This window comes from Primulina tabacum, chromosome 2 (genome assembly GCF_025594145.1).
Source record: "Primulina tabacum isolate GXHZ01 chromosome 2, ASM2559414v2, whole genome shotgun sequence".
NCBI lineage: Eukaryota > Viridiplantae > Streptophyta > Magnoliopsida > Lamiales > Gesneriaceae > Primulina > Primulina tabacum.
In genome coordinates, this window is record NC_134551.1 from 9,597,181 (window position 1) to 9,611,436 (window position 14,256).

Sequence of the window (14,256 nt, forward strand, 5' to 3'; positions counted from 1 at the left end):
CGTCCGGTATCTGATGAATCTTTACCCGAGGAGGCTGGGGTTGGCAAACTAATATGAATCTCATGATATTTGTCTGGATGTTGAGGATAGAGTCATAGTGTAATGGTGCGTTTGGTATGCATAATTAGGTGAGATTATGATTTTTAAACCCATCTAATCTAATGTTTGGTACGATTTTATCCATACCCTTTTTTCAATTTTACCCTTTCTCTTTCACCAACGCCGGACCACCTCCGCCGCGGGACCGCCATCGAGCCACCACCAGACCGCCGCCGGCCGTCGGACTACCTCCGTTGCCGGTCCGTCGCCGGCCGTTGGACCACCTCCCGACGCCGATCAGCCGCCTACCGCCGTCGGACCGCCTTCCGTCGCCGGCCGTCGGACCACCTCCGTTGCCGGGCCGTCGTCGGAGTAAAGAAGAAAAAATAAAGAAAAGGACAATTTTGTCATTTCATCATAAAATTCAAAATTATCCCATACTTAAAAATCATACCAAACATAATATTATTTTATATCATATATTACATTTCTATCACAATCATTTTTTTATCATTTATATTAATCATTAGTTTATTTTATCTTTCTACCCAACGTAAAGTGTAATCGACATTTCGAAGTGTATAAAAATGTACTAAAAAACTCGAGCGAATGGTAATCAATGACTCCACTTGAAAAGATAGACTACCATTACTTTGTCGTTGGTTATTTATTTGGTTTCAAATGCAAATCAATTACATGTTATACAAAAATTGCGTATGTGTAGATGCAAAAATTAGCGATAAATTGCGTAAAGATTTGAAGCAGTGTTTAATTTTCTTTAAGTGGAAAATTGGAAAGGTATGTGATAATTTACTTTAGATGGAAAACTAAATAAGAAACGAGGGAATCTTTAATTAAAATTTTAATAGATATATATTTTAAAAAATATGGATGATATTAATGGAATTTTGAAAAAAAATTCACTAAAATATCAAAAAGTAATTATTATAGCAGATTTAATTTTAATTTAATTAACATTATGAATAAATGCAAAACAAAATGTTATTTATCTACGCATTCAAATCCACTGATTCACAATATTCTAGGAACCGATCTACACTTCAAATCGATAAATTTTATGGTCTCCATGTTGAATAAAATTTATGTTATTTAATCATAGATTTGCCGGATGGTGAGTTCGATTAAGAAATTTTTTTCCTTCTCAAACAAGGTATGTTTGATGGAGAAATTATTATAGTAAATATTTTTTAAAAAATTTGAAGGCAAATTAAAATATATGTAATAATTTAGAGCTTCAACTTTCTACCAAGAAACGAAAAAGAAATGTTCACTAACATACACCTATTGTGTCCGACTTAATCCAAGTGGAATGCATATTTTTACTCAAGATTATATAATGGGAAAATTAATTTTAAATCCCCAAGCCCAAACCTATCTTTATCCCAACTCCCTACACCTAAAAAACTTTGTCCAAACTCCCTAAATAGTTTGAAGTTGACAAAAACACCCTTACATTTTTTATGATGGATTTTCCTGGGAGAAATGGTATCAGAGCTTATAAAAAGCCCCGAGCCTCTATCGTGTGATCTGACACGAAGCGCGACTCTCCGTAGGGGATGACCTAGGCTCTTCTACAGAGTTTGAGGTTAGCAAGCTGATAGATACCCTTAAGTGTGTCACCCTGTGATTGATCCTGGATCCCTCATCTCCTAATGCAAAAGGTGGAGCTCTGAGTTGGGGTACCGAACTTAAATGGTATCAGAGCCGAGGTAAAATTATTTCAAACATACAAATTTATTATTATCAAGTAATTAAAATGTTTGAGGAGGAGAATTTCGAAAAAATTATGAATCCGAACTCAGGTTCGAGAAAAATAATTTACAAGAACTATTCCAATATTTTGGAATATACACAAGAGCATCTAACCTTGGTTAGATATCAGGAGCAGCAAGGGACGCTACAACACTCTCATGTAAACTTATGATTCAAACAAATAAGTTTTTGGAGATAGTACCAGATTCCTCTAAGCTCTCTTCAGATCTTAAGGATCCAGAAAACGGTACAAAATTATGGCAATATGTTATGCTTTGAACCTCAACGAGATGGAATTCAGAAGTCGAAGAAATATAGCTATGCAGCTTTTCTTCGCTAAAATGCCAAGTCTCTGGAGAGAAATTCTCATAAGGGAATACGTACCTGGAAATCCAGATACATTGGCACGAAGTGCCTTTTTTCTCAAAGGAAAATTGGCAGAATGGTGTTATATGACAACATTACAAAAGAATTACAAACGCTTAAGGGGTATCAATAAAAGAACTCCTTTGTGTTGTAAAGAAAATGATCTTCCAACAATCATTGGAAGTAAACCACATAAGCATAAGAGGAAAAGTTTTAGGACTCATCCTTATGCTCGAAGTGGAAGAAGCTCTTGGAAACCAAGAACATTTTGGTCCAGACAGAAAGCCAGATCTTACAAATCTAGACAAAGAAGCGGACCATCAAGAAGTAAGATATCATCCCAAGCATCAAGTACATCTCGAAGCACATGAAGAACACCTACGAAGAAAACTTTCAGAAGAGCTCATACTCGAGCCAATGAAAGTTTCAAAGATTGTAATTGCTGGACATGTGGAGTGTGGGGACCCGGACGCTAATCATGTTCTTAATCATCATTGGAACAATTTAATTGATTATAATAAACAGGGTCTAAATTTTTTTTTTAAAAATACAGTATTAAATGCGGAACGTAATGGAATACATTCTAATATACATGTCAGTATTAAAGTACAAGTCTTGTACTATATACAATCATTCAAACTAAGGTATAACAACTAAATATCAACTGTCCAAACCCTATCTCTAATCATGGTCCGTAGTCTCCACTCTAATCATGATCTCTCTTCATCTCCTCGACCCCGATCCTGTCCCACCTGTTGCCATGCACACATACAAACAAGACAACAGCCGGATAACTCCGGCGAGAAATATATCCCAGTATAAATCAACGAAACATGCAATCATATAAACAATGTAAAAGCATGTAACAGATATCAGTAACATGTATCAAAATCTGAAACATAACCAATATAAAATCGTCAATCAGACTCGTGACTCCACGTCTCAGACTAGACTCAATCCTAGTCTAGGGATCCCGGTTTCCAGACGTTGGTATTCCATATCGAATATCAGTAATAGAAGAAACTCCAATTCTATTCAACATCGATATAACCAAACATCCGGTGTCTTGACCTATCCGTCACAGACTTTGGCACTTTCGCCAAATCACTATCCTGTGACAATGTGCAATGTGCCAGTGACGATTCCATCACTATCTGACACCAATGTCAAAAGATCACTCGTCTAATACTCGTCTAATACATGGTTTCTATAAATCAATAGAACAAGCATATCAATTCAAATCAATGCACACAATAACAATAAGTATGTGATTTAGGAAAACTCAAGTATATCATACTCGAGTCGTTCTCCCGATACCACATTGACTTATACCTTTTTTTAGTTGCAGTTCTGACAACGTTCAAGTCTGGAATTCGAAGTCTGTCAATACTCAATCTGGAAATGACAATATCAAGAGGTACAATATCAATATACTGCTCAAATCAATACCGAATATGATCAATCTGAATCTAACTCAAAATCAACGGCATAACGGAACAATCTGAATATCTTCGTCAATACAATATCAACGGATATCAATTATCACAACTCATAATCGATACAACACAAATCTGATATCAATCTCCATCAAATCAACTCTAAAAATAATAACAATTCCATACGGTATCTGTTCTTCAATCCGATTCCAATTATACGATGTCTAGCATGTCGAGAACACCATATATGAATCATATTCGATTCTGACAGTATCATAATTTCAAATCATATCAAAACTTAAGAAAACTTACGTCCAGTTGTAGCCTGCGTAGATAGGAACACAGTACTGAAGTCGGATTGAAATTCTGACGGGCGGATTTCTCGCAATCACAATTTAAACCTACAAAAGTGAAAGCTTTTTCCCTGGAGTCCTTCTCGGTCACTTTTCCTTTTGAAATGAAGGAAATGAATTGTTTACTTATAAGTTGCATGAGAAAGGAACGTGGCTTCATTTTTGGTCCAACACGTCTCGCGCATATGCGCGACCTCAACTCGCGCATATGCGCGAGACCTACTGGTCTCAGCACATAACATCTCGGCAGCTCGCGCATATGTGCGCCCTCATTCGGCGCATATGCGCGAGGTCCTTCACCATTCTTCACAACTCTCGGGTACCCTCGCGCACATGCGCGGATCCATGTCGCGCATATGCGCGAGGTTCTCTACATGCCTCGCGCATATGAGCCCGGCGGGGTCGCGCATATGCGCGAGGGCTTATCCTCGCACATAGATCAATCTTCTTTTCGGCTATCCCGGTCTGATCCGTTCCGTCTATAATCACATCAATTTGTCAACAAATCATATCAGATTACCGTAATCAAAATTCTCGGGCATTACATGGAGCAAGAGGTCATATCTCGACCAATTGTCCAGAAAATGAAAAAAGGGGTATTAAACGCTTCGATCCAACCCCGGATATTGAAGAAGCAGTTTATTACCAAGATCTAATTTAGGTATACCGATTTGAGGATATCGCCTCAGATGAAAGTATATATGAAGAAGAAAAAGTCTTGAGTCAGGGAGATACCGATGGAACTGAATCGGAATCGGAATCGGACTGAAGACGAGGTGTTTCGACACGAAACACATGAAGACTTGTCCGGTTTCTTTAATCAGACAACGATATCTCATAACATGGTCCAAAATATCATGAGAGAAAATCCTAGTCTTCAGAGATATCAAGGATTCTCTGCAAGACATGTAAAAAAGTTCTTAGGAAGTCTTGGCCTAATAAATAGAAAGCATCATCTAATCTATAAAGTTTCCAGAAGGGAAATGGCAATCCCGATGGAACTTACAAGAAATAGAATGGAGATGCAGTTAATTCCTTCTGAAGAAATTAAAGAGAAATTACAAAAACTCAAGATAGAAGTAGCAAGGACTATGTCCTGAATTCGTATTGGAGCAATCCAAATTATGATAAAAGCTACTTTCAAAGAAGGAATAGATTCACCTATTGATATTGCTATATGTGATAAAAGAATGTGGAACTTTCAAGATTCAGTACTGGGAACTATCTCAAGAAATATCTGTGTAGGAAATATTGTAGGAGCAATCTATCCAAGAATAGCCTATAATCTGGTAGATCGAGATTTTGGCCGAGCCTTGACATTGCACCAAAATTTCAAGGAAAAAAAGGCTGATGAAATATGGTAATAGACCTTATTCGATTACCTATCAAATTTTATATGCTCTATCTAATACACATCATTCAGAACTGTTTATTAGAAATGAGTTTATTGAAATCCCTGAGATATTCGGAAAAATTGCCCATGCAATTTATCCATAACGAGTTGAGTTTCTTTTAATACAGAAAACAGATATCCAAATACAATACAAACTGATTCTACAAAGAATCAAAGTCTTAGATTGGAATCAAGGAGACTATCTTTTCAGGGAGATAGAATTACAAGTTACAGGTGGGGAAAAACACCTGTCCAAGAAACCCAACAGGAGCCGAAAACTTTTCCACCATAGGAAAGCTTAGATGCTCAGAAGGGTGGAAGGAAGTAGAAATAGTATTTCATATTACAAAACAAAGGAATCAATTTTCTTTAATAACATATACTATTTGGAACAACCTATGATAGGAACTTACCAAGGAATGATCAATATCGGAGAATTGAAAGTTCATATTAAAGGAATTCCAGGAAAAGAATCAGATCGGCTGGTTCTTGGACTAGAGTTTCTCGAGGAACATAAACATCGAAAACGTCTAGAGTATGGAATGAAGTTTATAGCAGATGATAAGATGTGGAAAATCCAATGACCACAAGTCCATTCTCGATATACATTCCAGTAGGAATGTTGTACGAACAATATAAGGCAGAATATTTTGCTGCTTATATTGATTCAGGTGCTGGAATCTGTACAGTAAAAAGAGGAGTTTTTCCAAATAACTTAGAAGAAGAATTACCAAAGATTGCTGGAAGAGATTTTTCCAGAAAAATTTTAATCTTATGTAAAGGGATTAAGATGAAAGAAATCATGATTGACGGCGCTGGACAAACGTCGTGGTATAAGGTAAAAACACCTCCGATTAATTTTCATGATACAGGAACTGACATTTTGCTAGGAAATAATTTTCTACAAATGTTTAAGTCCTATACTCAAGAAAATGAGACTAGAAGATTGGTGTTTACAACACCTTGTAATCGCAAAATCATAGTCCAGAGACTAAGAGAGGCATTTTACAGAAAATTGTCAATCCAGTTTCGCAGCAAGCGTGGTGATGAAGGAAAACTTCTGAACCCAAAAATGAAAGATTATAGACGGTTTAGAGAATCAATGCTCCAGTTAAGAGCAGATAAAGAGCTCCAACCAGAAGAAATAGAATGTCTTAAGATCACTCTACATAAGTGATAGGCTCGTAATAATTAGCATTTTTATTTTCTTATTTCCCATTATTCCAACCTCCGATATATTTAATTGATATATTTTTTGTGTAATTTTATTGTAGGAGGAACTTTTACGGTCTTGGAGCAAATTTGAGCTAAAAAAGTGATGTTTATCACATTTGAAGTTTTCAAGATAGGTTTTGAAAGAGAATGGCCAAACCAGAAGAGATCCTGGAACAAGGCGTGACCACACCTTGTGATTATGTTTCAGCTGCCTAAAATTGCAAGAAGGGAAAAATCTTATTTTGTGAAGATTTGAAAGAATTAATGAAACTATATATAAGATAGGATCTATTATTTTATATTTTAAGATTTATGATTAATTAAGTTATTAGTGGGCTTTTTTGTAGCTTAATATTTTAAGACCCAAAAGCCTACACTATTCACAAAAATTTTGAGAAGACAGTCGCCGCACAAGATTTGAGGAATTAGATTGGAAAAAAAAAGAACTATCCAACAATTCCATCCTTACGTACGAAAAGAAGGCGCATGACTATGAATTTTTTTCTCCCAACAAAATAGTTTGCATTTCTTTATGTTTTCTTATTTATTTTTTATGGATATTGTAGATCAAACTATGCTTGGCTAATTTTCTCAGTCTGATTCAAGGGATAGTCTACTATTTTAATTTTATCACTGTGAGGTTTTTGCACTCTAATTTATTATTTTTGTTTTTCCAAGTATTCATTGATTTATGATTTAATTATTTGAATGTTATACGTCAATTAATCTGGCAATTTAATTTGATGTATGATTTTCTAATGCTAACCATGAATTCAGTGATCCGTAATTGTCATGAACGATTGGTATGTGAGTAACAATATGTTAGATTTGTTGTGCTATCATAACATGTGTAATCTAAATAAATCGACGGAACTAGATCTTCCAATTGCAGCTATCTCGGTTGTTAGATTTTAGGATTAACTGTTTAATGAAACTAAAATGCTATCTTTAATTAATATGGAACGCTATCGTGCCCAGTTGATTATTGGTAAGTTTTGACTGGATGCTGGGTTTGGTCAATTAATTTAGGAAAACACAAGAATTTTAGCAGCTATCCCTATTATTCTAAAGTTAATTTCTTGGAATAACATGAATAAATGATTGGTTAACCGATGAACAGTGAGATAATTAAATAGTAGAATCCCCTTGAATCAGTATTTTCTCATAATAAATTCTTCACTTTATTTTCGTCGATTAATTTTCAATTCTAGATTCAGTATTTTTCTTGCTCGGTAATTTTAGTTTAGGTTATTTTATTTAGTAATTATCAAAACAAATCCTTTTTTTTATTTTTTATTATCAAAAGAAATAAATCTACCGTTCTCTGTGGATTCGACCCTATTCACCATTACACTCGTTTTTATTTAAAAGGGTGGGAATTAATTTGGTGGTAAACGACAGCACATCAAATTTTGGCGCCGTTGCCGGGGAACAGTTTAAGGATAATTTCTTTCGATTCTTCTTATTTTTTATGCCTCGTTCTTCTCGTACAGGTGAACTCGAATACAATCCGGAAATCGAGAAGACAGCTAAGAGATTGAGAAAAGAAGCAAGGTTAAGGCGCGAAAAGCAACCATCATCATCATCTCCTGATTTGAACGCATCATTGGACTCCAACGATACACAAAGCGAATCGGACATTGATCTTGAGATTGAAAGAAGTGAAAGTGACCAAGAAGAAATGGCAGGACAAGCTCAAAGAACACTTAGGGAGTTAGCTAATCCTAATGTTATTCAACAACCATTATGCATTCAATTCCCTACTACTGATGCTACTTTTGAATTAAAATCTGGCTTGATTCATTTATTGCCTACTTTTCGTGGTCTTGCAGGTGAAGATCCTCATAAACATCTGAAAGAATTTCATATTGTTTGCACAGCCATGAAGCCGCAAGGGATCACAGAGGAACAAATTTCACTGCGAGCTTTTCCATTCTCTTTAGACGACAAGGCTAAGGATTGGCTCTTCTACTTGCCTTCTAGATCCATAACAGCTTGGGACAATATGAAACAACAATTTTTGGAAAAGTTCTTCCCAGCTTCACGAGCAGCAAATATTAGAAAAGACATTTGTGGGATCAGACAGCTGCACGAGGAAACTTTGTATGAGTATTGGGAGAGATTCAAGCAGTTGTGTGCCAGTTGTCCACAACACCAGATTCCAGAACATCTACTAGTTCAATATTTTTATGAGGGACTCTTGCTCTTTGATAGGAACATGATTGATGCTGCAAGTGGAGGTGCACTGGTGAACAAAACGCCTCAAGAGGCACGAGCTCTAATCTCCAACATGGCTGCCAATGCACAACAGTTCAGTACTAGGCAAGACAACCCTCCGCGACAAGTCAATGAGGTAAGTGTTACTCCTATCGATCAAAAATTAGATTCTTTGACATCTATTTTTGAAAAGTTGGTTGAAGGACAGGTGCAACAGGTAAAAGCTTGTGGTGTATGTGCTATGGTGGGACATCCTACAGATATGTGTCTGTCACTACAAGAAGAACCCCCACAACAAGCCAATGCGATTGGTGGATTTCCTGGGCAGCCCCAGCGTCGATATGACCCATATTCTAATAGCTACAATCCAGGATGGAGGGATCATCCAAATTTCAGCTATGAGAATCAAGGAGGCCAACAGGGATATCCACAACAAAATTGGAACAAACAACACGCAGCAGAACAAACATCCAACTCAGGTATGTCTCTAGACGAAATTGTAAAGGCCTTAGCTAAAAACACTCAAAAATTTCAACAGGAAACGAGGGCCAGCATTCAGAATCTAGGAACCCAGATCACTCAGATCGCTACATCAGTCAGCAAGTTGAAAGCCCAGAATTCTGGAAAACTACCGTCGCAAACGGTGGTTAATCCAAAAGAAAATGCAAGTGCCATGGTATTGAGGAGTGGGAAGGAGATTGACCAAAAGAATGCTTCACCAACAAAGAATACTGAAGAAAAAGGCACAACTGAAGAGATCGAAGGAGAATCTGAGAAACAACAAAAGGTAAATTCTAAGTCCTTCTCATCTACTATTTCTAATGCGGTTGTTCCTCCATTTCCTTCCAGGTTGGAAAAATCCAAAAAAATGGACTACGAGAAAGAAGTGTTGGAAACCTTTAGAAGGGTGGAGATCAATATTCCTTTTATAGATGCCGTCAAACAAATTCCAAGGTATGCTAAATTTTTAAAGGATTTGTGCACTAACAAGAGGAGGTTGAAAATTGATGAAAAAGTAAGCGTGGGGGAAAGTGTGTCCGCGGTTATTAAGAAGTCATTGCCAAACAAATGCAAGGATCCAGGTATGTTTACAATGCCTTGTGTTATTGGAAATCTGAAAATTGAGCGTGCCATGCTAGATTTAGGTGCATCCATTAATGTCATGCCCTATTCAATATATTGTGATCTGAATTTGGGTCCTTTGAAAGAAACTAGAGTGGTGATTCAATTAGCTGACCGATCTAATGCTTATCCTGAAGGAGTTGTGGAGGATGTTCTGGTGCAGGTTAAAGAATTGATTTCAATGCGGATTTCTACATATTGCGAATGGAAGAAGACTCCACTGTGATTTCAGCTCCGATTCTATTGGGGAGACCTTTCATGAAAAGAGCTAGAACCAAGATTGATGTGGAAGAGGGTACTCTTTCCGTCGAATTCGACGGGGAGATTGTGAAATTTAGTATTTTTGATGCTATGAAATACCCAAATGAAAACCACTCTATATGTTCAATCGATATTGTTGATTCAATTGTGCAGGAAAGTTTTGAGGAGACATATGAGATTGACAGTTTTCACATGCAGGCACAATTGGAGGTGGAAGGAGAGATAGCTGAAGCTTGGGAAATTTCGAAAACTGATGAGGACTCACAAACTGTGGTTCCAAATTCAAGAACCGAAATATTAATCCCTCACAAGAAATTGCTACCCTCTGTTTTGCAAGCACCCAAATTGGAATTGAAAGATTTGCCAGATCATTTGAAGTATATCTATTTAGGTGACAATGAAACTTTGCCTGTGATAATCTCGAAGAGGTTAACTGAAGAGCAAGAGCAGAGATTAACCATAATTCTCAGAGAACATAAGACCGCAATTGGCTGGACATTGGCAGACATCAAAGGCATAAACCTTTCCATTTGCATGCATAGAATTCGTTTAGAGGATGATGCCAAATCGGTAAGAGAATTCCAAAGAAAACTGAATCCGGTAATGAAAGAAGTGGTAATGAAAGAGATTCTCAAGCTTTTAGATGAAGGCATAATCTATCCTATTTCGGATAGTAAATGGGTGAGTCTGATCCATGTCGTACCAAAGAAAACAGGTATCACTGTGGTAAGAAATCAAAATGATGAGTTGGTACCGACAAGAGTGCAAAATGGTTGGCGTATGGTTATTGACTTTCGAAAGCTTAATTTAGCTACTAGAAATGATCATTTTCCTTTGCCTTTTACTGATCAAACATTGGAAAGACTAGCTGGAAAGACTTATTTTTGTTTTCTTGATGGATTTTCAGGTTATTACCAGATAATCATTGCTTAGGAGGATCAGGAGAAGACAACCTTTACATGTCCCTTTGGAACATTTGCCTACAGATGTATGCCTTTTGGACTTTGTAATGCTCCAGGTACGTTTCAAAGGTGCATGCTTAGTATTTTTTCAGAGTATATTGAGAACTGTATTGAGCTATTTATGGATGATTTCACGGTCTATGAGGATTCATTTTACAATTGTTTGAGTCACATGTCCAAGATTTTGAAAAAGTGGATGGAAACCAATATGGTTTTGAATTATGAAAAGTGTCATTTTATGGTGACCGAAGGCATTTTGTTAGGACATGTGGTTTCCTCTAAGAGTATTGAGGTTGATAAAGCAAAGGTTGATTTAATCACAAATTTACCCTACCCCACTAACGTTAAGGGAATCCGAGGTTTTCTTGGACATGCAGGTTTTTACCGCAGGTTTATTAAGGATTTCTCAAAGATTGCTCTATCGATGTCCAAGTTGCTCCAAAAAGATGTACCTTTCGAGTTTGGAAAAGATTGCAAGGAGGCTTTTAACAAGTTAAAAAACATGTTGACCATAACGCCTATTATCCAACCACCTGACTGGAATTTACCCTTTGAAATCATGTGTGATGCGAGCAATTATGCTATGGGGACTTTTTTAGGCCAGAAAGTTGATAAGAAGAGTCACGTCATATACTATGCCTCAAGAACATTGGACTCGGCACAGTGCAATTACACCACTACAGAAAAGGAGCTTTTAGCAATTGTTTTTGCTTTAGAAAAATTTCGATCATATTTCCTAGGCTCTAAAGTAATTGTGTTGTCTGATCATGCAACATTGAAATATCTGTTGACAAAAAAGGAGTCAAAACCGAGGTTGATAAGGTGGATACTCTTACTCCAAGAATTCGACATCGAGATCAAGGATCGGAAAGGAATTGAGAATCCAGTAGCTGATCATCTGAGTAGGTTGGTGAACGAAGATAATGTTTTGCCTATTTCCGAATTTTTTCCTGATGAGCAGCTATTTCAAGTGAAAGGTATGAATCCCTGGTATGCAGACATAGTTAATTACTCGGTTACCGGAATTTTACCTAATGATCTTAGCAAATCTCGTAAAGTGAAAATTCGTTGCGAGACAAAGTATTATGTGTGGGATGAACCTCATTTATGGAAATTTTGTGCTGATCAAGTTATTAGGAGGTGTGTACCTGAAATTGAACATAAGTCGATCTTGACTTTCTGTCATAATTATGCATGTGGTGGCCATTTTGGACCAAAACGGACTGCTAGGAAAATTTTGGATTGTGGTTTATATTGGGAGATACTTTTTAAGGATGCCTATTTGTTTTGTAAAAGCTGTGAACAATGTCAAAGAACGGGATCTTTGTCCCATAGAAATGAAATGCCTCAAAACCGAATTCTTGTATGTGATATTTTTGATATTTGGGGCATGGATTTCATGGAACCATTCCTTTCATCAGGAGGTTATCTTTACATATTGTTAGCAGTTGATTATGTTTCGAAGTGGGTGGAAGCAAAACCCACTAGGTCTAACAATTCCAAGGTTGTTGCAGGTTTTATCAAATCTAACATTTTCAGCAGTTTTGGTATCCCAAGGGCACTGATAAGTGATCAAGGCACCCATTTTTGCAATCGAACAATTGAAGCTTTGTTGGAAAAATATGGGGTGCATCACAGAGTTGCCACAGCCTATCATCCACAAACAAATGGCCAAGCCGAAGTTTCTAATCGAGGGATCAAGTCTATCCTATCAAAAACAGTCAATCCGGGAAGGAAATATTGGAGTCTCCGTTTAGACGATGCACTTTGGGCTTATCGGACTGCATATAAAACACCAATAGGGATGTCTCCCTACAGGTTAGTTTTTGGGAAATCATGTCATTTGCCGGTGGAGATTGAACATAGGGCATATTGGGCAGTTAAAAACTGCAATATGAACTTGGAAGAGGCGAGTGCATCGAGAAAACTGCAACTACAAGAGTTAGAGTAGATAAAATTGGAGGAATATGAGAATTCGAGAATCTACAAGGAGAAAAAGAAGTTGTTCCATGACAATGCGATTTTGCGAAAACAATTTAGCGTTGGTAAAAAAGTACTACTGTACAATTCTCGGATAAAACTTATGCCAGGTAAGCTTCGTTCTCAATGGATTGGTCCATTTGTTGTTACTCATGTGTTCGCTTATGGTGCAGTGAAAATCAAGAGTTTGGATACCGATAAAACATTCAAAGTGAATGGACATCGATTGAAGGTGTTACATGAAGATGAAAGCGCGTCCCAAGTACTAGAATTCGAGTTGAAAAAACCCCAATATTCTGAAAGTTGATGGGACAAAGAATGTCGAGCATAACGACATTAAAAAAATTGCACTTTTGGGAGGCAACCCAAATTTTAGTTCTTTTTTTTTTTCAGTAGAGGTTTTCGCACAAGGCGTGGCCACACTTTGTTGAAACAACTCTATTGATATAAAAAATGCTCTTGATTGTTATAATGAGATATAAGAGTTTTTGGATACATTTTTATTTTTGTGAGAAAAGTTTGATATGGTTTCTCCAATTCCATAGCTCATTGTTTCCTTTTATCCTACCTTACCCCTAGCCACGTTACAACCCATTTATAGCTTTTTTTGTTTGTGTATTTTAATTCATTCATTTAGTGGAAGGATGTGATATATTTGCAAGCCTATGGTAAAAAAATTTCAATGCATTTGACATGAGAGTTTGTTGATATATATCCTAGACACTTATGAGCGAAATGAGCGAATCTTGTGAGGAGTTGTTAAATCCCATGCATTTTAATCTCTACACATTCTGATTGTAGTGATTGTTCATGATGTTATTTTGTGATATGCTCTGAAATTAAAATGTCTTGTTGCATGAAAAATGTTTTTGATAAGTAAAGGAAGCTGAAGGAGGACGAAAAATTGAGATAATGAGTTGATCTATTTTATGCTCGAGGACAAGCATCGTTTAGGTGTGAGAGATTTTGATAGGCTCGTAATAGTTAGTATTTTTATTTTCTTATTTCCCATTATTCCAACCTTCGATATGTTTAATTGATACATTTTTTGTGTAATTTTATTATAGGAGGAACTTTTACGGTCTTGGAGCAAATTTGAGCTAAAAAAGTGATGTTTATCACATTTGAAGTTTCCAATA

The 14,256-nt window shown here is 36.7% G+C and overlaps 1 protein-coding gene across 1 annotated transcript; it reads left to right on the top strand.

The window, feature by feature from the left end:
- Positions 1 to 8,046: 8,046 nt before the first annotated feature.
- Positions 8,047 to 10,140, top strand: LOC142537478 (uncharacterized). Its single transcript, XM_075642990.1, has one exon. It carries the CDS (start codon positions 8,047 to 8,049, stop codon positions 10,138 to 10,140), a length of 2,094 nt encoding a protein of 697 aa, XP_075499105.1.
- Positions 10,141 to 14,256: the final 4,116 nt, after the last annotated feature.